Source organism: Schistocerca cancellata, chromosome 1 (genome assembly GCF_023864275.1).
Source record: "Schistocerca cancellata isolate TAMUIC-IGC-003103 chromosome 1, iqSchCanc2.1, whole genome shotgun sequence".
NCBI classification, from domain to species: Eukaryota; Metazoa; Arthropoda; class Insecta; order Orthoptera; family Acrididae; genus Schistocerca; species Schistocerca cancellata.
The window spans coordinates 460337445-460364516 of NC_064626.1; the positions used below are offsets into that span (position 1 = coordinate 460337445).

Consider the following 27072-nt stretch of genomic DNA (forward strand, 5'->3'; position numbering starts at 1 on the left):
ATGTTCATCTTATATCCTTCTTTCAAGACACTATCCATTCCGTTCAACTGCTCTTCCATGTCCTTTGCTGTCTCTGACAGAATTACAATGTCATCGGCGAACCCTAAAGTTTTAATTTCTTCTCCATGGATTTTAATACCTAATCCGAATTTTTCTTTTGTTTACTTTACTCCTTGCTCAATATACAGATTGAATAACATCGGGGAGAAACTATAACCCTGTCTCACTCCCTTCCCAACCACTGCTTCCCTTTCATGCCCCTCGACTCTTATAACTGCCATCTGGTTTCTGTACAAATTGTAAATAGCCTTTCGCTCCCTGTATTTTACTCCTGCCACCCATAGAATTTGAAAGAGAGTATTCCAGTCAACATTGTCAAAAGCTTTCTCTAAGTCTACAAATGCTAGAAACGTAGGTTTGCCTTTCCTTAATCTAGCTTCTCAGATAAGTTGTAAGGTCAGTATTGCCTCACGTTTTCCAGTATTTCTACGGAGTCCAAACTGATCTTCCCCGAGGTCAGCTTCTACCAGTTTTTCCATTCATCTGTAAAGAATTCGTGTTAGTATTTTGCAGCTGTGACTTAGTAAACTGATAGTTCGGTAATTTTCACATCTGTCAACACCTGCTTTCTTTGGGATTGGAATTATTATATTCTTCTTGAAGTCTCAGGGTATTTCGCATGTCTCATACATCTTGCTCACCAGGTGGTAGAGTTTTGTCAGGACTGTATTTCACAAGGCTATCAGTAGTTCTAATGGAATGTTGTCTACTCCCAGGGCCTTGTTTCGTCTTTCAGTGCTCAGTCAAACTCTTCACGCAGTATCGTATCTCCCAATTCATCTTCATCTACATCCTCTTCCATTTCCATAATATTGTCCTCGAGTACATCGCCCTTGTATAGAGCCTCTATATACTCCTTCCACCTTTCTGCTTTCCCTTCCTTGCTTAGAACTGGGTTTCCATCTGAGTTCTTGTTATTTATAAAAGTGGTTCTCTTTTCTGCAAAAGTCTCTACCACTGACACTCAGATATTGGTCTCTGGTGATTTCCTTCTGCCCATTGGAGACTTCATTGGTATTGGCAAGGGGGCAGCAAGCAGAACTATTTAGAGAGTGCATATGACACTGGACAACATGCATAAGAGACATTTTTAATTATTTCCCTCTCTGACGTAATTAAAAAAAAGCGGATTTTTTACAATCACAGGGCGTTTCCAATAAATCTGTACAAAGCCATGCCCCATTAACATTTACGAAAATGTTTCGAATTTCTGATAATTTTGAGGCAAACCAGGCATACTGAATCATGTCTCGGAATATTGGTGACAATAATTGATGGTGAATTATAGAATGAATTTTTATACAATCTTCCTGGGAAGTAATTTCACCATTTTCCTGTAACAATGCGCTGCAATTTTGCAAGCGCTTTATGAAATTTTTAACTTGCCTGTAAAAGTAAACATCACAAGGTTGCACCAAAGAAGTGCATTTTGGAGGTATGACTTTTACAGACCAAGATGTCAGATTTTCGTCATCTTGAAAAATTGCATCGTATATCTTCAGATTCGTTTGACCTCCGCAAGAGTGAATGAGTAGTACATATTTATTCTCCCCGATGTAAGATTTTAAAGATTTCCAGAGAAAATCCCATTATAAAACTTCGATTATGTTACGATGACGTTCGTATAAGTATTGGCACAGCCGTCTATTAATTTGTGAATACGAGGTCCAAAATGATAGGTCGCTTCTTGTAAGCATATGAAGATATGTGGGAGCAGTTTTCCACATGTTATTGAATATTGTGCGGTGTACGAATGTGTCACTTTATTCAAATCCGACTTTTTCACGAAAACTGTTTTACTCCCTTTTTCAGTGCGAGTCCTATTAAAAACAGATTGATATTGGCATCCTGAAACAATAGTATTTTTAATATTAAACAATATTCGAATGTGTATGTAAATATCTTTTTCTATAATTAATTTTGAATTGATGTATTTTACATCGGTAAAAACATTTTGTATGCAGAAAACATGTATTTACCTGTTTGATCAGTATTTATCACATAATCCTCATGGTATCGAGGGATCAAACGGCACGTTTACCGACGAAAGGTCTCCGCGGACGCCCGAATGTCCTCCATTGACGCCGCTTCTTTTTTCGAAACCCGTTTCGTGATCATGCATTGTGAAATTTTGTACGTCTGTTTAAATGCCGTGACCCATCGATCAGACGCCTTGAATTTGAAATCGACGAATTGTGCAGCCGCAGCCAATGCCCGTTGCTGTAAATTTCTTGTCGTGACTTGCTGATATTGCTGTGTTGCTTCCACAAAATGGTCGTAGGTTCACGAATCTATCGCCTCAAATTTATCCATTCGCGTACCACCACTTTTAATATCTTTTCTCCCATTGTGAAAGATATTCTTTTCTCTTCAATTGGAGGCATCCTTCTTTTTTGCAATGTCGCCAAGGACCATGTGGGGTGCGCATTAGCAATATTCACGACTTTGACTTTATAGGCAATGGGAATCATGTCACTTTTAAATCTTTTCGGTGACGGTTTATATTCGTCTGGAGATGAATCACTTTGTGGCACTTCGAGCTGTTCATCGTTCTCCTGACATTTTTCGCAATCCTCATGAGCATGAATTAATTCCTCTTCAGTTACGAATGTTTTTTCACCCAAAAGTTCCAGTGTATTATTATAAAGTTCTCTGGCCAATAACATAGCATCGCGAGAGATTTCTTCTCAAGTTGTCGATGCAATTAAATTATTTTCCGTCAACAGCTTTTCATAATACACCACTGCGTCCTTCAATCGTAATTTTGATAGATCACTATGAATGGATTCTTCAGGAATTTCTTCTCCTATTCCAGATGAGCCAGCAACTTCTTCAGACGACATGTTTAATCTCGGATCGGAATAACACGTTGAAACTTGAAACAGGCACGTCTGTTCACGACGAAATCGAAAAACAAACTGCCGTCCTATGCGCAGATGACCGTTACAAAGCCCCTTTATACCTTGAAACCCCATAAAACGAAATAGAACAACGAGCACGAATATTTTTCAGGGGGAAAAAAAAGAAAATGAAACAGAAGAAAAAAAGTGCCAGAGGAGGAATCGAACCCTAGGCCTCTTCCGTGAGACTAGACCAATGGACTATCATTTTATATTCATAAGCCACCTAAGAAACTTTGAACCGATTTTTCTCGGGATTTTCCGAGCAGTGCGTCCTAATATTTTAACGACCCATAGTCGTGCCGTCTCCTTGTTAGTATGTTAAACTTAAGATGAGTAAGCACAAATAGTTCATGGGCTTCAATGAAAAATGGTAGTTGGAAGACAATGTTGTTGATTTGAAGCATTAATGGGCCTGTGATTCCAATATTTTCAGATTAGATTTAGATTAGATTAGATTTACTTTCATTCTAATTGATCCGTAGTGAGGAGGTCCTCCAGGATGTGGAACATGTCAGAAAAACAGGCGAAATGTTGCTTTGACACTGCTGTGGTTTTTGCAAAAATGGGCAGTCTCAATAGAAAACTGCTTGGAACAATATTTTCTGCAGTTGACATAATGTGGCTGAGTGAAATTGGGACACTACTGTTATATTAAAACGTTTTGCAACACGAAAATGAATGTTTTGTCTAAAACAGAAAAGGATGTCGAAACAAATCGTACACATAACATGTGTGGTCTTTCGATTTGTTTAAATCTATAATGGCACTGTCTGCTAAATAAAACGAAACAGTGCTTTCCACTACCGCAGCAATTATAACATACATCAGATAAACAATAATATTTTTGCACGTATCGTCATTTTAATGTGCCTGATTTACATATATAACATGGCGGAATTAACGAGGGACTGAAATTAAATTCATATTACTTTAATAAATATTATTATTGAAGAACACAAGAAATAGTCTCACCTGCCCATCATGTGAATCAGTTTCTCAAGTACTAGATTGAAAACACAAAGCGCGGCTTCCTTTGATAAGCAAAATCTGGATAAATCGGCGTCGTTTCATTTTGTTCTCCTTCCTCATTCTCATGAACACTACAGCCAAAACATCGTCATCGCTGTCTGCATCTGCCGCTGTTCCCACCATCTTGAAAACTTATTCCCTGGTTAAGCTCGCTAACCAGCCAGAATTCGCCGGTTAAGTTATCACGGGTTTATTCTCTGGTTAGGCGGTATTCGGAATTCGTACAAGGCGTTTCTAGCGCTATTTCGAGATTAGCGCTTAACCAGCTGCTAACTGGTGATTGAATAACTGACCCTTAGTTAGTGAAGGATCTGTACACCAAGTTTCAGCTTGGAATCATTATGTGAATAATCATTATGATAGTATCCTGTCTGCTTTTTTTTGTTGCCTGCAAGTTTCGAAACATTTGCTTCGCAGTTTTAAACAGGTAAGTGGGAAAGGCAGCAGTCATAATCAACAGAACAAGTCTTTATTAATACTACTTTTAATTGCAGGTAATCAGAAAGGTATTCTCTTGGTCCTGCGAGATATGCTCAGTGCCAAAGAGAAAGATGTGAATCGTTACTGATATACAACATCTTATGAATATTGTTTCTTTCACTGAACAGTTATGAAATAATTTTGCTGTTAAGCACGACAAACTCAAAAACGTGGCTATCTTCTGACATACATTCACAAACACTTGACCTGAGACGAAAGTCGCTCACTACCACTCTCCCAAGCAGCTGTCAAAGTCTCTACCAATGTGTGAATCTGATGTACATGCTGACTGCCAAAAGGAATATGTATGCAGCATTATATGACCTTAATATGTTGCATAATAATTAAACAGTGAGGATTTAATAGGTTACTCAGTTAATGTAGGTAGTTAACTTTACTTAAGAAATAATTACAATAGTCATTATGTGACAATATTACATTATTACTTGATCTTAGTTCTAGTATGACATTCACTCTAGTACTTTCTATTGCAGATGATGAGAACTGTAATGATTATACTCCAGGAGCTGGGAAACTGATAAATTGTAGATGAGACAGAATTTGCCCTCATATTAATTGCATTCAACCACAGTCTTCCATATCTGTTTTGTACCTTTTTTTTGGTGAAACGTAGATCGTTTCTTTAACTTTTGTAGAAAAGTCCCTAAGGCTTAGAAGCTATTTTTCCAATAAAGATATACGTATGTCCTTGGTGAATATTTTTTTAATGAGCATTAGAGTGTGTTCCAAGGCATATTATTTGCATAACGTTTCGTCTCCTACTGCTGAAACATCATCAGAGGCAGTACAGACTCAAATAGCAGTTTCATACTTAAATGATTTCAGGAAGCCGAACTTCATAAACACATCCACACAACAGTCTGGTCATGATTTCTAAGATTGATAAGTCGAGCCGATGGATGCCAAGAAGATTGAAGTGAGGAAGAGTTGGTGATCTTTGCTTCATTTAACATTGAGGATGACAACTTGTCTACTTTCAATCCTTCTCTTCTGTTCAAGTTGTTTTTGTGCTTTTGAACTTCAATGGCTTCTCTGCAAATTCTGTCATAGTAATTCTTGAATCTAGCTATGTTCCACAGTTATTAAGTTTGGTCAACAATGTTCCATTTATGAACGGTTTATTCACAGGATACAAACAGTTCAGTGAAAAAAATATTACAAAAAGTTTTTATAAAATTAAAGGATATTTCAAAAGTACTGTGAAATAACAGTTTACATTGAATCCCTTTTATTGCAATTTTCCCTCCAAATGGGAAAAAATCTGGGAAATAAACAAAAATATAATTACTGTTTCACTTCCAGAATGTAGTAAATTAAACTGAACCCAATCAAGTGGCTTAATCAGAAGACTAAGCATCTAGTTCTTTCTATGAATCTATTCCAATATATTACTTTGTGACAATGCGATTGTTGATCGTCTTTCCTACATGCTACTAGCGAACTCAGCATCACTGTAAATTTTCAATTCTTCTTTCATGTCATAATCGGTCTACCTTTATTTTGCTTTATTTTTGTGCTGAGAAAGCTATCAAGGATATATGTTGTTATATCAGTTCACATTACAATGTATAATATATTCCCGAAATCAGTAGTCCTTTCCTTGTCATTGCCAACAAATTAGACCATCATCAACATAAATTGCTATGCAACACTGTTTCCATTGTGATTGTGATAAAACAGACAAGGATCTGGAATACTGTTTTGGAAAACCGCTTTCTACATACCTTCCACCAGCTGCAAATATTTAGTGTAGAATCCAGCGACTGTGCAGTACTTTGGCATTAGTAGGGAGTTCAATGAATCTCCTACACTATGTCCCTTAAGCGACTCTGTCTCTTCATTACTAGCTTCTTCCCTAATCATTTGACTGCAGTACTTCAGGAAATCAATAAGAAGCTTCACGTTCGTCAGAGCCAACTTTTGTTAGCATCAAGAATTCATCACTTAGTTCATTCTCTTCTGTTCCCAAGTTTATCACGTTGAGAAAATTAAGAACTTTCTGCTTTCAGGTATACTATTGAGTTTTCGTTTCAATACAGTAGCTTGATAATCGACTTCTTCTAGAATCAAGTGCATCAAATTGTTCTTCATTTTGACTCCCTCAAGAAGCAGATGGTCAATGATATTTGTCTTCTGCTCTAGGTACCAAGTCCAACGGACTCAGATCTGAGAATTATCATCAAGAAATGCCAAATTCTGTAAGAATATTACAGAAGCTATAAACTGCTTATACTTTCAATTTTACATCATAACTCAATACTGCTTATCTTTTAGGAGGAATCCAAACACTAAATTCATGTTTATCGTTAATATACCCAACGAAGTCTCCAAAAACAGCCTTGATATTAAACTTTAAACTGAAATATTTGTTCATTTGAACAGAGCAGAGCCTTTGCTTAAAACTCTGAGCTGATCAGATTTTCCCATTGGTCGACTGTAATCAGCTCACAAGGGGTTTACCCTGGAACTGAAGACCTTCCAATACGATTTACGACGTTGACTTCTGTATCGTAAGCTCCTGCAGACAATCCTTTCCTACTTCCTGCAGCTTGAACAATTGTTCTACTTTCATGTTCAGCCACAATATTTTTCTGATGGGTGGGGGGTGGAGGAATCAGTAATCCTGCTCCCCTGTCTACGAGAAACTACTTGACTTTCTTGTCATTAAATTCTTTGCCTCTGTCACATCTTAATTATTTAGCGCCATGTCTCTTGATATGAGATTCATTTTGAAATTGGTTAAAGGTATTGTCGGGTTCAGCTAAACTGGTGGCTGTCCGACCTTTGCTTAACGTGGTTCAGAAGAATGAAGACCTTCAGTTGAGCAACAATAACTTTATTGCGAGCGCGTATCTGACGACGCCCGGCATGCATGGACAGATCGGAGCTATAAAATTTGCTTCCGGCCTATACAGAGGATCCTTAATCCTCGGAAAACTTCCGTACTTAGGAGAGAAAACAGTACTCGTCCACACAAGTCAGGAGGCACGGAACTACTCATTAACTCAAAAAACAAGGAATAATAATAATAATAATAAACAGAACATCTACATCTACATCTATACTCCGCGAGCCACCTTACGGTGTGTGGCGGAGGATACTTATTGTACCACTATCTGATCCCCCCTTCCCTGTTCCATTCACGAATTGTGCGTGGGAAGAACGACTGCTTGTAAGTCTCCGTATTTGCTCTAATTTCTCGGATCTTTTCGTTGTGATCATTACGCGAGATATATGTGGGCGGTAGTAATATGTTGCCCATCTCTTCCCGGAATGTGCTCTCTCGTAATTTCGATAATAAACCTCTCCGTATTGCGTAACGCCTTTCTTGAAGTGTCCGCCACTGGAGCTTGTTCAGCATCTCCGTAACGCTCTCGCGCTGACTAAATGTCCCCATGACGAATCGCGCTGCTTTTCGCTGGATCATGTCTATCTCTTCTATTAATCCAACCTGTTAAGGGTCCCATACTGATGAGCAATACTCAAGAATCGGACGAACAAGCGTTTTGTAAGCTACTTCTTTCGTCGATGAGTCACATTTTCTTAGAATTCTTCCTATGAATCTCAACCTGGCGCCTGCTTTTCCCACTATTTGTTTTATGTGATCATTCCACTTCAGATCGCTCCGGATAGTAACTCCTAAGTATTTTACGGTCGTTACCGCTTCCAATGATTTACCACCTATGGCATAATCGTACTGGAATGGATTTCTGCCCCTATGTATGCGCATTATATTACATTTATCTACGTTTAGGGAAAGCTGCCAGCTGTCGCACCATGCATTAATCCTCTGCAGGTCTTCCTGGAGTACGTACGAGTCTTCTGATGTTGCTACTTTCTTGTAGACAACCGTGTCATCTGCAAATAGCCTCACGGAGCTACCGATGTTGTCAACTAAGTCATTTATGTATATTGTAAACAATAAAGGTCCTATCACGCTTCCTTGCGGTACTCCCGAAATTACCTCTACATCTGCAGATTTTGAACCGTTAAGAATGACATGTTGTGTTCTTTCTTCTAGGAAATCCTGAATCCAATCACAAACAAAACGTATATAGAAGCTAGAAAACACAGCGCCTCTAGAGGCTGGGCGCGGAACTACACAAACGTCGCGTAAAGTAATTACGACCGCATACCCCTGCACTGACACGCGCACAGCACACACACACACACCGGAGAGCTTGAATTAGCGCGCGGCAGCGTCGCTACATCAGCCCTCCGGGCGGAAGCGGAGCGTCGGCGTCGAGATACCGCGCCGGAAAGTGCACCCGACGTCCAGAACGGGTCGTCCTCGTCGGAGGAGGAGGAACAACGTCAGGAGGCGGATGTTGTGCTGCGTTGGGCGGCGGATGTTGAAGAGTCGGCGCCGGAGATGTGGCGTCAGTGTCTGGAACAGCGGTAGGTGGATGCCTACGACGAGGTGCCGCTAGTGGGGTGTCAGGAAAAACATACGCGGGTTTAACCCGATTCAACGCAACAGTCGTGGTTTTGACGTTCACTAGGATATCCATGGTGTGGGCACTGCGCCGTAGCACTTCATATGGACCAGAATAAGGAGCTTGTAGAGGCGGTTTAACGCCCTCAGTGCGGAGCATGACGTGACGACATTGTTCCAGGTCCTGGTGCACGAAAGTGGGCGGCTTGCCATGACGTGTGGCTTTCGGAGGGCGAATCTTTGATACATCGTCCCTCAATCGTCGCAAGAAATCCGGCTGGCCAGTAGCAACTGTCTCTGTGGCATTGGCGTCTACAAAGTCCTCAGGAAGGCGCAGTGTTTCTCCATAAACCAGTTCTGCCGCTGACGACCCCAGGTCTGGTTTGAAAGTAGTCCATAAGCCTAACAAGACCACTGGTAGTGCGGTTGTCCAGGTTTCTTCGTGGCACATCAGCGCGGCATTCAAACAACGGTGCCAGCGTTCGATCATTCCGTTGCTTGCTGGGTGATAACTTGTGGTCTTATGGTGGGTGTAACCACAAAACTTGGCCAGCTGTGAGAACAGGTCTGATTCAAATTGCCGTCCGCGGTCAGTGGTAATATGTAGTGGGCATCCAAATCTTGCCAACCAAGTCATTGCAAAAGCCGAAGCTAATGTGTCTGCTGTGATATTATCCACCGGCACTGCCTCCGGCCAACGTGTAAAACGGTCGATCATTGTAAACAGATATCTTTGCCCGTTCGAAGGTGGAAGTGGTCCGACTACATCCAAGTGAACGTGGGCAAAGCGGGCGGTGGTATCAGGAAAATCGCCGATCGGTGCGTGTAGATGGCGGTTAATCTTGCAGCGTTGGCACTGAAGACAAGATCGGACCCACTCGCGGCAGTCTTTTTGCATGCCCGGCCACACGAAACGTTGCGATACTAGGCGGAATGTCGGGCGTACCCCTGGATGGCACAATCCGTGTACTGTATCAAAGGCTTGTCTTCTAAAAGCCGGCGTCTATTCCGACGGAAGGCGAACGTGAGTGGCTTGTGGTCTGTATATATCGTGGAAGTTCGCGCTTCCACTTGGGGGCGAAAATATTTCACTGCCTGGTATACTGCCAGGAGCTCACGGTCATATGTGCTCCATTTTCTCTGTGCAGGCGAAAGCTTGTGGGAATAATACGCCAGTGGCTGCCATGCGTTGTCGGACCATTGTTGTAACGCGGCACCGATCGCCGTCTGGCTCGCATCTATGACAATTGCTAATGGCGCGTCGAACCGTGGGTGTGCGAGAAGCGCCGCGTCGGCCATGCTCCTCTTAGTTGCCTCAAACGCAGAACACATGTCCTCTGTCCACTGTATCAGAGACTTGCTATTTACTTTAGGGCCTGATAATGTTGCCGTCAAAGGTTCCTGCAGCTCCGCAGCGTGAGGAAGGTGTCGTCGATAAAAATTGAGCATCCCCAAAAAACGACGTAATTCTTTGACCGTAGTTGGTCGGGGTAGCTGCAAGATAGCGTCCACCTTCTCGGACAGAGGAAGAGAGCCTTCAGCAGAAATCTTATGGCCAAGAAATGTCACCTCTGACTGCCCAAAAACACACTTGTCCACGTTCAAGACGACACCGTAACGCTTCAATCGCTCGAAAATCTCTCGCAGATGTTGTCGGTGTTGTTCTTGGTCAGCAGAGAACACTAACACATCGTCCAGGTAGGCGAAACAGAACGGCAGCCCCTGGAGAACCGAGTCTATAAACCTTTGCCAGGTCTGAGCGGCATTGCGTAAACCGAAAGTCATAAATTTGCTTTCAAATAAACCGAAAGGCGTTATTATTGCCATCTTTGGAATGTCGTCATTGGCCACCGGAATCTGTGTATACGCTTTAGCGCAGTCCAGAACTGTGAACACCGTGGCGCCATGTGAAGGGTGATTATAATCCCTCAGTAACGGAACGGGATATCTGTCCGGCTCTGTTCGCGCGTTAAGCGCACGGTAGTCACCGCATGGGCGCCAAGCTCCACCCTTCTTCGGAACAAGATGTAATGCGGAGGACCACGGGCTCTTAGATGGCCGCATTATGCCCTCGCAAATCATGGCGTCAAATTCTGCCTTCGCTATCTTCAATCGGTCCGGAGCGAGACGCCTAGGTCGGCATGCTACTGGGGGACCATCAGTCGTTTGAATGTGATGCACCGTGTCGTGTGGTATGCACCTTGGAGCGCCGGGCGGCCTGGTCAAGTTCGGACAGTTAAGCAGTAATTCAGTGTACTCACCCTCCGTAGCATGGACCAACTTGGCACTGTGCGTTGCGGTGTTGCGACGGAAACCCGTGACTGCTAAGCCAGTGACGCTGTCTACCAAGCGTGCGTTCGCGACGTCCGGCAGCAGGTGGTACTGCGCGATGAGATCAGCCCCGACGATCGCCTCCGTGACGTCAGCCACTGTAAAATTCCACTCGTACGCGCGACGTAGGCCGAGATTAAGCTCCATCCTCTGTGTGCCATATGTTGCGATGGAAGAATTGTTGGCAGCCGTCAGACGGAAGGCAGTTGGCGGCCGGCAACGATGTACGGCTGTTCGTGGTATGATACTCAGTTCCGACCCAGTGTCAATTAAAAACTTTACGCCGGAACTCCTATCGGTAACGAACAGGCGCTTGGAGGATAACTGGCAGTCGGTTGCGCCTATTGTCGACCGCCGGTGGCGTTTGGGTGCGAGCATGGCGATGTGCACTTCCTTGCCTGATCGCCGAATCGTCGGTCGTACCAGCACAACGGTACCTCGCCTTGCGGAGTAGTAATACTGCCGGAAGATCTGCTTCTCGAACGCCGCCGTCTGTATCGGCTTCTTCTATTATTGTCGTCGTCACGTGCCAGCAGCGCACTGACCTGGGCGCACAAAAGCTCAACCTTGGCAGCGAGAGAATCATGGTCGGCTCGTACTACAGACGCGGTACTGTTTGCACTGTTGTCCAACGCCGCGACTGCGCTGACCGGAGCCAGTGTGATCGCGTCCTGAATCCGGTCTGCTAGCTGCGCCACGTCATCCAGCGGCATGTCCGTTTGTGAGGCGATTATGGCTTTTATTTGCGGCGGCAACCTACCGCTTCACAGCGTTCTGAGCTGACTGTCTGGCACAGTAACGGTGTCAACTTTGCTGCGTAGATGTCGCAGGTATTGAGAAGGCTTCCTGTCGCCAATTTCTTCCTGTGTCAGAACCTGACGTATCCGGTCCTCTTGTGACGCGGCCACCCGTCGAATCAACTCTGATTTTAGCCTGGCATAAGCTCCAGCCTCGGGCGGTGCTGTGATAATGTCCTGCACCTCGGCTGCATAACGTTGGTCGAGTTGGCTCACAATCAGCGCAAATTTAGTTGCTTCGACCGTTATTCCAGCGCAGCTAGAACTTGCCTCTGCCTGCGCGAACCAGAGTACCGGGTTGTCGGGCCAGAACGGCGGCAAACGGACTGCAATCCTGGAGACGGCCTGCTGTTCGGTCATTATGTGCTCGTTACTTACGTAGCTCACGGCTGCTTCTTCTTAATCACGTCGGTCTCTGCTTGGATCACGTCAGGGTCACCACTTGTCGGGTTCAGCTAAACTGGTGGCTGTCCGACCTTTGCTTAACGTGATTCAGAAGAATGAAGACCTTCAGTTGAGCAACAATAACTTTATTGCGAGCGCGTATCTAACGACGCCCGGCATGCATGGACAGATCGGAGCTATAAAATTTGCTTCCGGCCTATACAGAGGATCCTTAATCCTCGGAAAACTTCCGTAGTTAGGAGGGAAAACAGTACTCGTCCACACAAGTCAGGAGGCACGGAACTACTCATTAACTCAAAAAACAAGGAATAATAATAATAATAATAATAAACAGAACGTATATAAAAGCTAGAAAACACAGCGCCTCTAGAGGCTGGGCGCGGAACTACACAAACGTCGCGTAAAGTAATTACGACCGCACACCACTGCACTGACACACGCGCACAGCACACACACACACCGGCGAGCTTGAATTAGCGCGTGGCAGCGTCGCTACAGTATCAAACTTTTTTTGTGAATGAAAATTCGACAGAATTTATTGCAGTTGTTTTTAAAACTTACCCAATATCGAGCACCCGGAAAAGTGTCTGTACTGACTGGTCCAAATGGTACATTGATTAATTCGCCAGCAGCTGTACAGCAGTTTACTTGTTGTTTCAGTGGTATTCCGTGCATCTTTTCTAATTCACGACCATCGTAAAATTCGGCACTGCTATCTTGTATATTGATGTCAAATTTCTTCAAGACTTCCTTCATGTGTTGACATTTTTTATGACCAACTGCTTCGAGTTACACTTGCAGTGTTTCAGAACATGTTTGATTTCTCTTTTCTGGTCCAGCAGCACCCATATTCAACGCATACAGCTTGTTTCCCATACAGCCTGTCTCAACAATGTTGCCATTGGCTTATCTCCCGAAACCAAACACTTTTGTAGTCAAACGTTACATTGTAGCAGTTACGCGCAGCTGCTCTGGCTCAGAACAAATGTGCACTAGCATCAGGCACATATGAAATGAGTAAATTCAAACTCTGGTTTTGCGATGTAATTGGGTTCCAGAGATCTTTAAATTTATCGTATACTTCCCCGGCGTAGATAAGATTCGACTGTTTAGTATTCTTTCAGATAATGTAGTATCTTCGTGTATCGTTAATTCATCATTTAGATCTGCAAATAACTTTCGCAGATTAGCTACATATGTGCTAATAACTTCTGTTTCGTCACTTTAGACCTGAAAAAAGATATAGATTAACACTTTTAAGCGTGCCTCTGCGTTGAAATCGTGCACGCAGTTTGTTCGTTGTTTCTTTAGAAAATCTTAAACATGGCATTCCACGTAATAATAGCTTCCACTGAATCTTCAAAAAAATTTCCTTCTGTTAGCGAGCTTACTGAGTATAATGCCTGACGCAAAATAAATAAATTCAAATGAATCATTATGTAAATTACAACCAGGAGGAGCTACGACACCATATCCTGATTTATAGCTAAGGAAGATATCGTAATTTTAACGGAACAGTAACCACTGAACTTAACTAAAGAAATAAATTAACAACTAAATGTTTAACTGTCAAATGCGTCTTTCGAATATAAATACAGCAATCTCGATCTGAAAACATATATGAAAGGAGTAGAACAAATGTTACTTTGCTATGTGTATAAGTATTAATACATTTCATTTGTGATGGCTTAAAAGTTTTTATACCATTTAGAAGCTAGCTAATCACACAAATTAAAAAATAATGTACATCTATGCAGTCGATATATTAATCCATAGATCTACTAACAACCCGGGAGACTGTGCCGAAAAAGATCTGTGCGTGCGGGGAGCGGGGGAAATACGTGGTCGTGTTGTCAAATAATAATGTAAGTTTTGACATCGTTATTTGTTGCAGTAAGAGCATGACAGTAGATTTCCGGAACGTCTAGTTCTGAAGTCCTAGAAGCTGGTGTTCAGAAGACACTGTAAGAGAAAGTTGGTCACTCACATTGCATTCCTTCACGTCAACCTAGTGTAATAGTTAACAGAGGGTGAGCAAGGAATTGTCATTTGCGGAAGTGCACGTTTTAGGGTACTTTAATGATCTTATGGACTCGTAGCTACCTTTATGATTACGTTTATGCTTTCATATAATGCACACAGATGTGAAACCGACGCAGCTTCTGTGTGTGCGCCATAACGATGCTGTTTTGCATTACTGTGTGACTGCGCAATTGACAGCTGTTATATGTTGTTAGGATGCCCTGTTGACTTTAAGGAGTACTGCATGGTAACATAAATTTTGTGGTGGGGTACTTCGATAAATGCAATTTCAGTGCCTAAAACAAATCGTGTAGATTGTATTGTGTAGTCTGAAGAAAATATAATGCCTTGCTTCTTTATAGTGATTTTTGAAAAACTAATAATTGATATTTAGCGTAGATGTTTAATAATTTGAATAGACTCTTTGAAATGATCGGAAAATGCCAAAGCAGGACATGGTTAAAAATTGTGCACCACAATACGTGCGTTGCTGCGTCATTCTTTGATGTAGAGGGGAATATAGTTATTGGAGAGGAAAATTTACAATGTGTTGGGGACAAAATTTTTTAAAACTGATACTAGATGTCTGGTTTATACATACTACAGCCGCTATAGTTGTACTGTTGTTTATTGATTGAAGCCTTCAGTATACCAGGTTTTGAGGGACTCGGCCAAATCGTCAGGTCTATCTTATTACTTGTAGGCCTACAGAGTGCCAGTTCCATTGGAATTGGCACTCCAGTGGCATTGGTGCTCAGTATGAGTGCTGTGTGTTATCTGCGTGTTGCTTCTGCTGACGGTGCTACATAAACATTTGACCAGTTGATCCTTTTACTCCACGGCCTCTTGTCATCACTTTTATAATAAGGGTGATTTAATGACAAGAGTTCAAAGGTGCTTGCTGTGTGGGCACTTCCGGATATTGAAACTGATGAGCAATGTACAGCAGATGTGTTGCCTTACAAGTTAGTTTTGACATGGACACTTCGACCTAGTATCTATAGGTACACCGGAAGATTGGGCTGAGTCCCTTGAACCTGGTATTGTAAATACTTGAGTCAGTAAGTAATTAAACAGCTATAGCATATGTTTAATAATGAACATTATATGTAACAGTTGTGGACATTTGGAATAAAACTGGCGAAGCAGTCCACACTACTAAAGAAATATGGCTACAGTTATGTGTTTTAAGTTGGTTATGGGAGTGGCTGAAAGGAGGTATTGGCAAGTGAGGCACCCCTCTCTCCTCTGCAGTCCGGCAGTCACAAATGTTTTGTGTAGTCTTACTGGCATGTAGGAGTTACAGTGAAGACAAACTGAACAATGAAATTGACAATCTTTCATTCACTGTTCCTGAAGTCACAGGAAACAGTGTTGTGTCATGTGCAAAATTGTTAATGTTATCCTGTTAACCAACACAAGCATCCCTTTGCAAGCAAATTACTAAGGATAATGTGGTTTTTGTATATATTTCAATTACAAATTCATAAGTAATTGAATATTTCATTAATTAGTTCATATGTTATATATATAAGTCTAAAATTAAGGAGAAGTAATGCGGATTGGTAATTTCTTACAAGCTGTAGATCTCCATTTGAAAAACATTCCCTATTCCTAAATTATTTCAACAAATGTAGCAAACTATTCACCAAGACAACAAATTTTGATTTATTCTTATATTTATATAATGTACTGACAGTTTTAACCAGATTTAAAGGATATAATTCCAGTAGTAATATGAGTATCTTTTCCTACTTGTCATGTAAAGAAATCAGTATTAACTTCCAAAATATTATAGTAACTGCTTCTGTATGTAATTTACATTTGTATTTATATCCCATAAATTTCTTTTTTTCATACAGCAGCCATCATGATTGATCGGCGTAGTGTTGTGGAGAACCTCCGCGCTTGCCTCCTTTCCATAAAAGGAGGCATATCAGTGAAGGCTTTAGACCGTAAGTACAATTAATGTTTAAGGATCCAAGAGAAATTATTACACTCTAGTGGAGATAGTTTAAATAGAATTAGTAAACAATGTAATACTGCACCTGTAGACCAGTGATGTCATTAACATGGTGGAAATTCACTTCTCAAGAAATGTGCAATGGATGTCACTAACAACACAAAAACAGTACCAAAACAAAAATTGACGATCTCATTGGACGTACAAGGGGAATAGTGGATTTTGCTTGGGAATGTTCTTGTTACTAATACTTTCAGGCACATTAAAAACTTGAAAACCCCAAGGGACTGCCTATCGCCACGGGCACCCTAAAGACCAAGGGATCCCATTTTCTGCCACAGAAAGGGTTGTTGTAGTCACCTGCTCTACCATCACATCAATGTTCCCGTGTGGGGGAGGTTAAACGGTGACAGCAGATGTGAAATTAAGAAGATAATAGGAATAAAATCTCATTACAGTGTATTTTTCTATTTACATTAGTTACAGTTAATAGCAAATACAATCATTGACACAACGAATGTACTATTTGCACTATATCTTACAAAATGTACTGAAACTGATGGTCATCAACTTCGATGACATTGTCAAAAGAGATTCTGATGCATCCTGACAAATACCTCTGGTGTGTTTTGAATCACATCACAGACATTTACAATTCTGGCAACTAATTCCATCTTCATGTCCACAAGGTTCTCATGCACAAATGACTGTAGATACCACCATAGGAAATATTAAAGGGGATTGAGGTCAGGTGACCTCACAGGCCGTGGAACAGGACGTCACCTTCCAACCCAGTGACCAGAAAATTTAGCTTTGAGACGGTTGTGGACATCCACAATGGAGTGAGGCGGTGCACATGATGATGCATCCACATCCTCTCACAAGCAGCCAAGCGTACATTCTCCAACAACTCAAGTGGATCTCTTCACAGGAACCTCAAGTGCAGGTGGCCATTAAGACGCTCAGGTAGCAGATATGGTCCATTGAGAGTGTAGCCTATGATGCCAGGCCAGATATTTACAGCAAATCATACTTGGTGTGACTCTACTACAGCATGAGGATTTTCATCACCCCACACATAGCTGTTCCTGCTGTTTGAAACACCATCACGATCAGACGAGGCCTCGTCAGCAAATTTGAAGGAAATCTGGTTGATCAATTGTTTGTTGAAGCAACCACTGACACAATGCGACCCTTTGTGAAAGTCTGTCACAAGCATTATGTGGACTTGTGGGTGATAGTGATGAAATTGTTGTTTGTGGGGTACTAGCCACACGCTGGTATCTGCAGCGTACATTTCACATGCAATATGATGAGTACTTGTAGTGGGGTCCACTGCAACGCGTTCCAGCACCACCTCTTCATAATCGGGTGTGCAAGTGATCCTCATGTTGCCAGTCCCCTCATCTCTTCTTTCCAACAAAGCAGTCTGCTGCATTTATTGATCAAGAGAAATAAACACTCATCGTGCTGGATGGTGCCTATTAGGAAATTGTTTCCTGTACAGCCTTTCAGCAGCAAGAGCTTTGCAATGTACTTTCACATGCACAAGATGCATGCAAACTGTACTGGTATTGCTCCATTGTATTGTACTGTACGTCTCTGTATAGCACTGAGTGATGACTGGGTCTGTCATTGATTCATAACATTTTCTGTTATAGGACAATGTAAATAGGATGCAACAGAACCATGTTATGGACAAGTAAACAAAACCTGCATCAAGAATTCCTAGTAATTAGGCTTGCCCTTGTTACTTCCACATAAGAAGTAAACAGCACAGTACATGTAAACTTGTACACATGTTAGTTGTAAATAAGCTGGAAAATAGTAATGTGAGACAGAACTGTAGGTAAGTTTAGTTTCATATTTCCTTAAGCTGGCTTCTCTGATCCCAGGTTCCTTACCTCAAATTGTTCTGTGGATTATTCTTTATGTCCTGTTACATTTTTGCATGCTCTTACAGAAGCACCCTGTGTATTAATAATTACTTACCACATACTTTACATCAAAATTTCATGAAAACCTAATGACAGTTTTTTTAAAACCCCTACTACCCGCTACAAAGCTGGAACACCCAGTAGTGGATGTTAGGGACCAGGTTGACTACCACTGGTCTATAGGAATATTCGATACTAGTTATCGACTTTGACCAGTGACGTAATGTTAATGGCTTATGTGACATTGTTTTGGTGCATGTTTTCACAGTTTCCTTGTTAGATGGGCGGAAAAAATCATGCTGAGAGGCTGATCTGTAGCTTAGCCTATTTGGAAAAATCACCACTGCTGTCACGTTATAGTCACCATATTGATTACGTTTGTCACTGGTAAGACTTGGTAACTAGTATAAAATATTCCTCTTCATTCCCCCAAAAAATAAAATCCACCACCAGTCCACCAAATGATACCTGTCCCCAACACAATAACCAAGTAAAACATATAATAAACAAAAAAGAAACAAAAAAAAAATCATTCGTAACTTCGTAAAACACATGCCAAACAAAAGCACACTGACTCAGCCCTATTTTTGCCCCATATAGAAATTCGACCACATCTACTCATTCCTGTTTGGAGGTGCAGTGTCGGTCAATTTAATTAATTCACTCCACTGTTGACATTTCATACATTCCGCCACAATGCCCTATAACTGCAGAAAATTATTTGAAGTGACTGTATTGTCACCCGTAGTAGCAGCCAACACATGATTTGTAAATTTTGTTGTAATATTCATGAAAAGTAACAAATGGGAAACAAAATATTAAATTTTCGACTATTATTAACACAATGTGAACTAACACTTCCAATATGGAAAACATGAGTAACCAAGAACTAATGACCTTAAATAGTTCACTGCCAAGTCAACAAAACCAAACTTCTAGAACACAGATAACATACAGACTATATCAGATGACTCACTATATCAGTCACATACAACTTGCAAACACAGGCATTCAGCTGTAGACTGTTCTATCACAGATAACAAAACATCATCTCCAAACTCGACGCATTCCAAATGCGCGGTGCAAACATAACATCATGTAGCACAGCATTGTTACATCATGGGTCAGAGTCGCTGTGTCCCAGTCTCTTGTGGACCAAGGAGTGCCGCAACGCAATTTACATGCCGAGACGTGCCCTCCGCATTTTTACCAGTCATCCTATGATGGTGAACTGTATTCGTCATAAACAGTTATGTGTGCCGTGTTGTTGCATTCTTTGTGACAGCAAATTAGCTAGCTGGATATCATTTACTAGTTCTTTTTTAACAGTTCCACTCCCTCTTCCATTGTGTGGGCCAACATCCTGCGACTCTTTGGGACTAAGGTCAGTTCCCCAATTTCTGGCCCAACCATGAAAGATGATGTCATTGTGGACTACATTGCTATCTTGAACACCTTAGGCCGTTAATTTGCGGAGATTTTGAGCTCCACCCACTATCCGCCCCCCCTCCCCGCTTTCCTCCATTGGAAACGAGTGGAAGAGGCTCGGATGATATCTTTCTACTCTCAGAATCATGAATGCTACAATACGCCTTTAGTACAAGGGAGTTAGATCACACTCCCACTTCATCCCAACCTTCCTTCCAAGGCCAGATAACGTTCAGATTCAGATGTTGCAGCACCTTTCTCTAGCGGGCAAGCACTGTTTCCTTTAGATCACACTCCCACTTCATCCCAATCTTCCTTCCAAGGCCAGACAATGTTCACATTCAGATGTTGCAGCACCTTTCTCTAGCGGGCAAGCACTGTTTCCTTCATATGTACAATCTCACCTTGGCAGATGGCAAGTTTCCTAGATGTTGGCCTGAAGCTGTTGTCATATTCATGCCTAAGCCCGGCGTGAGGACGAACACCTTTTTTCTAGCTACCGCCTCGTTTCTCTCACCAGCTGTGTTTGCAAGGTATGGAATTTATGATTCATGATTTTCAGTATTGGCTTCCGGAACACTGCTCAGTATTTACAGCAGAGCTATTTGCCCTGTATCAGGCCACATAGTACTTCCGCCAACACTGGCTTTTCAGTTGTGTCATTTGCTCCGACTCGCTATGCCCTTCAGAGCCTCTGTGTGCCGTACACAATCCATCCCTTAGTGCAACGAGTCCAAGAAAGCTTCTACTCCCTTACTCTTGAGGGAGCCGCTGTGATGTTTGTGAGTTCCTGGACACATCAGTCTGACAGGAAATGAGGCTGCCGATCTGCAGACCCCCTACCTTGACTTGCTAGTTCTTCCATTCCTTCTGACACTCTTCGTGTTGCCATCGGTCAGCAGGTAGTGTCACTTTGGCATCACTGCTGGTCTTCTCTTCATGGGAAGAAGCTCCGGGGATTAACCATCTGCCAGCAGTTTGTCCAATCTCCTCTCGGCCCTCTCACTGCGAGATCATTTTGACTAATTTGCTCATTAGGCACTGTCATTTCAGCTGTCCCCATTTGCTAAGTGGTAATCCCCCACCACTTAGTGCTCATTGTCGTCTGCATTTGACAGTTCACCATTTCCTGAGTGGATGCCCTTTTCAACCACGTATGCTCTAATTTATTTTTTCCGTCTGAGTTATCGGCCGTTTGGTGATCGATGCACGGGCTGTAATCCGCATTTTACTTTTTATTTGTCATAGCAATGACGAAGGACACTCAATCCTTAGTTCGGAACCTCTGCTGTCTTTACGGTGTATTTTATGGAACTTTCTCAAAGAGTAAGTCCGTGGTCTTAGCTCTCATTCCTCCCATCGATTGGGCTTAACGTGTGGTCATTTTTAACTCCTTTTTTGTGATAGTGTTCTAAGGTTCGGATATGGATGCATATGATCTTAGTTGTTTCTGTGCCCAGAAACAAAGCAAAACAATTATGGGTCAGCAGAAACATCTCAGGTGACATCTACGCAACATATGACATCACACTTCAAAGACTATACCAAATGCGTTTATTCTCAAAAATTGGTGAAGTTATATGGTACTTATTCATTTTAAGTTATGTGGTATTTATTCATGTCGTATTATGAACTGAAGAATATTGTTTATTGCATGTTTACCGAGTGTGTTTGAGACATGACATTGGCAACGCTGAGATTGGTTTTATACAATGAAAAAGCATTTAAGGTCGTTCTGTATCAGTGTCCCAGTCATGGACGATGTTCCCAGCTTTGACTATCTTCATTTTTGTTGAAACTTGTGCACTGAATGCACCTAAGGGATTTCTGCCAAGCTTCAGCTCCACCTGTAACTTTTATTCTGGGTACTAGAACTGATTTCATAAAAGCCACTTTCTTTGGAAAAGTGAAAAAAATCGTCAAGTTCAACAAGCCATTGTTCCAGATCTATTAGATCTTGGATACTGCAAATTGCAATCCTGGTAACAATTTTTTCCACAGAATACACAAATGAAGACCAGAAAGCAATGCCCATGACACAATGTCTCTTCAGACTTGCTGAAAAATTTGGATATGACAAATTTTACCATATATTAAGAAAGAATAGGCAGGGAGTGAAAGTCACTGCAAACATCAGTACGTGACAGTAAATTGTTGGTCTGCCTGTCAGAAAATAAGCTTCTAAAGTCATTGAATGTATCAAATTGTGCCTCTCTTGAACAACTTGCTATTAAAATGGATTGCTCTGATTTTATAATTGTTAATGCCACTTAAAGAGTATGTCTTTAAATCTTATGAAAAACACTTATTTTGGTGTCTTGTGAGAGAAGGGACAAATTTTGATGTGGATAAAAAGACATTAATCCTTGTGTGGTAGGTGTATCACTGCCAACCTTTTTAAATTCTGGTGTTGTGCGCACTGAGTATGTACCTTAAAATGGAACATGTTTCAAACAATGTAACATACTCTAAAGACCTTCCCCCCCCCCCCCCCCCCCCCCCCATAACTGTGAAATTCTGATTACGTCATATATGTAGACGTTTGTCAACTTTCTAATTTCTTGAAATATTTTAGATTGTTGTTATCACAATTCATAAGGTTCCCGATCCTGAACACTGCATTGTAGTCAGATTTGTGTAAAATTAATTAGTTCAGGAGATGTGTTTTGAACATTTCACGTGTTCATCACTAGGCAACAATCTGGAAATCAAAATGTAATCTTCAGGACAGAACCATCTAGCCAATATTCCTGCCTGTCGTCAGAGGCGACTAAAAGAAGTCTCTCACATTTTGGCCTTTATGTGATGGTCCCCTGTAGGGATTGACCTCCATTTTTCAAAATTTTCCGTAAGAGCGAGCCAGTTGGGGAAGGGTGCCTTACATGGTGCATCGTGATCATGTGCTGAGACCTATTGCATTCTTCGTCGACGTGGATCTGCACTTCTGCTTATTCTCCAACTGTTTGGCGAGGTCACCCTCCTGGGTGCATATTTTTCCATCAACTGTGCAGTATCGTTTTCTATGCTTGCGATAATAATGGATATGGTTACTTGGTTGCACCTGATATCCAGCACAGTACCCAGTCCATTGTGTTGGGGCCGCCATGTACCCTGTTGGTTGTAGCCCCCTGACCACACAGGGATTGCTCTGCTGGTGCCTGCACCGTTAACTCCCCATGTATGCTGCGGAGTAGATGCCCGTCACCCTGGGGCACTGGGATTCCTGGCAATGGCCATCCTGCCAGGTGGCCTTTGCTGCGGCTTGATGGCACTCGTGGGGAGGGTCCCTGGTCGCAGTGGGTGACATCAGGGCAGATGACATGCAATGAAGCGTGGTACATCATCTCTTGCTGGTGGTCAAACATGAGCAGTCTCTAAGCGTTCACGGGCTCACCATGGGAGGAACTTCAGGCTAGGGATGGCAGGGGCTCTTATTCACCCAGGTACCTTGTATGTTTGAGAGCTGATGGGTAATCTTTCATGACGATGAAGCCTCAGTTTTTTGTTGAGCATTTAGAGGACAAGTTTGGAGAGGTGGAGGGCTTGTCCAAAATGCGGGCAGGGTCAGTCTTGATAGGAACACCATCCTCTGCACAGTCAAGGGCTTTACTCGCTTGTGACAAGCTGGGGGATGTTTCCGTTACTATCAAGCCCTATAAGAGCTTAAATATGGTCCAGGGTCTTATATTCCACAGGGACCTTCGTTTGCAGTCTGACGATGAGCTGCACGCCAACTTAGAGCGATGAGGCATTCATTTCGTCTTGCGCATCAGTTGGGGTCCGAGGGTTAATCAGGTTGTCATCGGTGCCTTCATCTTGGCCTTTGAGAGTGACACATTGCCCGATGAGGTCAAGGTGATGGTCTACCGCAGTGATGTAAAGCCATATATCCCTCCCCCTATGCGGTGCTCTAAGTGCTGGAAGTTAGGCCATATGTCTTACTGCTGTACTTCCAGTGTCACATGTCGAGATTGTGGACATTCATCACATCCCAATACTCCATGTGCCCCGCATCCCATCTGTGTCAACTGCGGAGAGCATCATTCCCTTACCAGACTGCAGGATTTTACATCGTGAAAGGAAAATCGTGGAATACAGGACCCTGGACGGACTGACCTACACCAAGGCTAAGAGAAAATATGAGTGTCTACAACTTGTGACTATGACCACCTCTGATGCCAGCGCTACGAGAACAGTTGTAGCCCCATCTGTTCCCACAAATTCCAGTCGGCTCTCAGAGCCAGAAGACTGCTCCTGCCCCCTTGATGGTGGGGAGCCCTTCCCTCCCTGTTGTTCCCATACCACCTGCCTCAGAGCACTGCCCCCCCCCCCCCCACTCCCCCACCCCCTCCCCCAACCATTGGGGTCACCAGTTCCCACTTCTCAGCGAGAGAATCGTAAGTCTTCTTTGGCTCTTCTTGCTAGGAAGGGGTCCCTTGGGTCACTCCCTTCCCAGGTTTCTGCTAGTGGGAAAGACGACACACGCCAGTGGCTGATGAGCCCAAAAGCAGCTGGCCGTAGGGCTTCACAGTCATCCTCAGTCCTGGAGACTGAATCAGTGAAGTCCTCCCAGCCAGGGAAACCCAAGGAGCAGCTAGAGAAATCCAAAAAGAAAATCTTAAAGGTAATTGCAGTGACACCCACACCACTGCTACCTACAAGCTCTGTGTTTGTGGATGAGGTGGAGATTCTGGCATCCACTGACGACCTAGATCTCGCCGGACCCTCAGACGTAATGGATATGGACTGCTCAGGCAATAAGTTGGTGTCAGCAAGTGACCCTAAGTGTAAACTGCCTCATCCCAAGTCTCATGATGACATCATCCTCCAGTGGAGCTTCGGCAGTTTTTTCCACCGCCTAGCTGTGCTAAGGCAACTGTTGAGCTTTACACCTGCTATTTGCATCACTTTTCCAAGTCTGCGCAAGGATCAAACATGTTTTTGGGTAGCAGATCCCAACAGGTGTTCATGGTGTTAACATAAATGGTGTGTTATCTACCGATGCAATCGCGATTGCCGTGCACTTTGCTGAGCACTATGCTAGAGCCTCTGCATTGGAGAATTACCATCCAGCCTTTCACACTGTTAAACAGTGGCTGGAAGGGAAAGTCGTCTCGTTCACTACATGCCCCATTGAATCCTATAACGGCCTATTTACGGAGTGGGAGCTTCTCAGTGCCCGTGCACATTGCCCTGACACTGCTCCTGAACCAGATCAGATCCACAGTCAGATGATTAAACATCTCTCATCCGACGACAAGTGACATCTCCTTGTTATCTTCAACCAGATCTTTTGCGATGGCGTTTTTCCATCGCAGTGGCGGGAGAGCACCATCATTCTGGTGCTCAAACCTGGTAAACACCTCCTGGATGTAGACAGCTATCACCCCATCAGCCACACCAACATTCTTTGTAAGCTGCTGGAAAGTATGGTGTGTTGGCGGTTGGGTTGGATCCTGGAGTCACGTGTCCTACAGGCTCCATGTCAGGGCAGCTTCCGCCAGGGTCGCTCTACAACAGGTAATCTTGTGTCCCTTAAGTCTGCCATCTGAACAACCTTTTCCAGATGCCATCCCCTGGTTGGCATCTTGTTTGATTTATGAAAAGTGTATGACATGACCAGGTGACATCATATTCTAGCCACATTATATGAGTGGGGTCTCTGAGGCCTGCTCCTGATTTTTATCCAAAATTTCCTGTTGCTTCTTACTTTCTGTGTCCAAGTTGGTCCCTTCCATAGTTCACCCCATACACAGGAAAATGGGGTCCTGCAGGGCTCTATATTGAGTGTATCTCTATTTTTGTGGTCATTAATGGTCTAGCAGCAGCTGTAGGGCTGTCTGTCTCATCTTCTCTGTATGCAGATGACTTCTGCATTTCTTACTGCTCCTGGGTGTTGCCGAGCGGTGCCTACAGGAAACCATCCACAAGGTGCAGTCATGGGCCCTAGTCCATGGGTTCCAGTTTTCAACTGCGATGTTGTCTGTCATGCACTTTTGCTGGCGTCGTACCATTCATCCGGAACCAGTACGTTACCTTAATGACGATCCACTCACAGTGTGGAGACATATCGATTCTTAGGACTGGTTTTTGAAGCCCGATTGATTTGGCTTTCATATCTTTATCAGCTGAAGTGAAAGTGCTGGCAGCACCTCAATGCCCTTTGGTGCCTGAGTGACACCAACTGGGGTGCAGATTGCCCTACACTGCTGCAACTCTACAGAGCCCTTGTTCAATCCCACTTTGACTATAGGAGTCTGGTTTATGGTTCGGTGACGCCCTCAGTATTGCGTTTACTTGACCCAGTGCACCACTGGGGCGGTCACCTAGCAACAGGAGCTTTTAGGATGAGTCTGGTGACCAACGTCCTGGTGGAGGCCCGAGTCCTTCCATTGCAGGTCAGGCGTGCACAACTGCTGGCCAGTTACATGGCACATGTTCGTATTCTCCTGCATATCCGAATTACCATCTGCTTTCCCCAATCATGGTGGTTCATCCCCCACATTGGTGACCCAGGTCAGGGCTAATGATTGCGGTTCGCATGGGATTCCTTGTGTCTGAACTGGAGTTCTTCCCCTTACCACCTATATTTGAGGTAGGTTCACGTATAACTCTGTGGTGTACACCTAAGCCACGGCTTCACCTGGACCTTTCATGTGCCCCTAAGGACTCATTTACCCTGCGACTCTCTGCCGTCACTTCTATCGATTCTCGACATGTACTGGGTCCATGAAGTGGTTTACACTGATGGCTTGATGGCTGATGGTCACGTTGGCTTCGCCTATGTTCATGGAGGATATAGAGAACAGCACTCCTTGCCCTATGGCTGCAGTGTTCCCACTGCAGAGTTGACAGTTATATTTCGTGCTCTTCAGCACATCTGCTCATGCCCAGGCGAGTCATTACTCCTGTGTATTGACTCCTTGAGCAGCGTACAAGCTATCAACCAGTGCTACCCTCGTCATCCTGTGGTAGCAACCATCCAGGAATCCATCTATGCCCTAGAATGGTCCAGTCGTTCAGTAGTGTTTGTCTGGACCCCAGGTCACGTTGGAATCCCAGGCAATGAACTTGCTGATAGGCTGGCCAAACAGAGTACGCGGAAACTGCTTCTGGAGATGACGTTCTGACTTACGCCACAGGGTTTTTCAGCTTTGGGAGATGGCATGGCATAACAGTATGAACAACAAAATGCATGTTATTAAGGAGACTACAAATGTGTGGAAGTCTTCCATGCGGGCCTCTCACAGGGAGTCAGTTG

The 27072-nt window shown here is 43.2% G+C and overlaps 1 protein-coding gene across 2 annotated transcripts in view; it reads left to right on the forward strand.

Moving 5' to 3' along the window:
• The first annotated feature begins 14252 nt into the window (after positions 1–14252).
• Positions 14253–27072, forward strand: part of LOC126177028 (tudor domain-containing protein 7-like) — a 231172-nt gene continuing 218352 nt past the window's right edge. For both annotated transcript variants that reach the window (XM_049924262.1, XM_049924270.1), the window contains exons 1-2: positions 14253–14326; positions 16346–16438. In XM_049924262.1, coding sequence (XP_049780219.1) covers positions 16354–16438 — 85 coding nt within the window. In that variant the 5' untranslated portion in view covers positions 14253–14326; positions 16346–16353. The remainder of the gene's footprint in view (positions 14327–16345; positions 16439–27072) is intronic.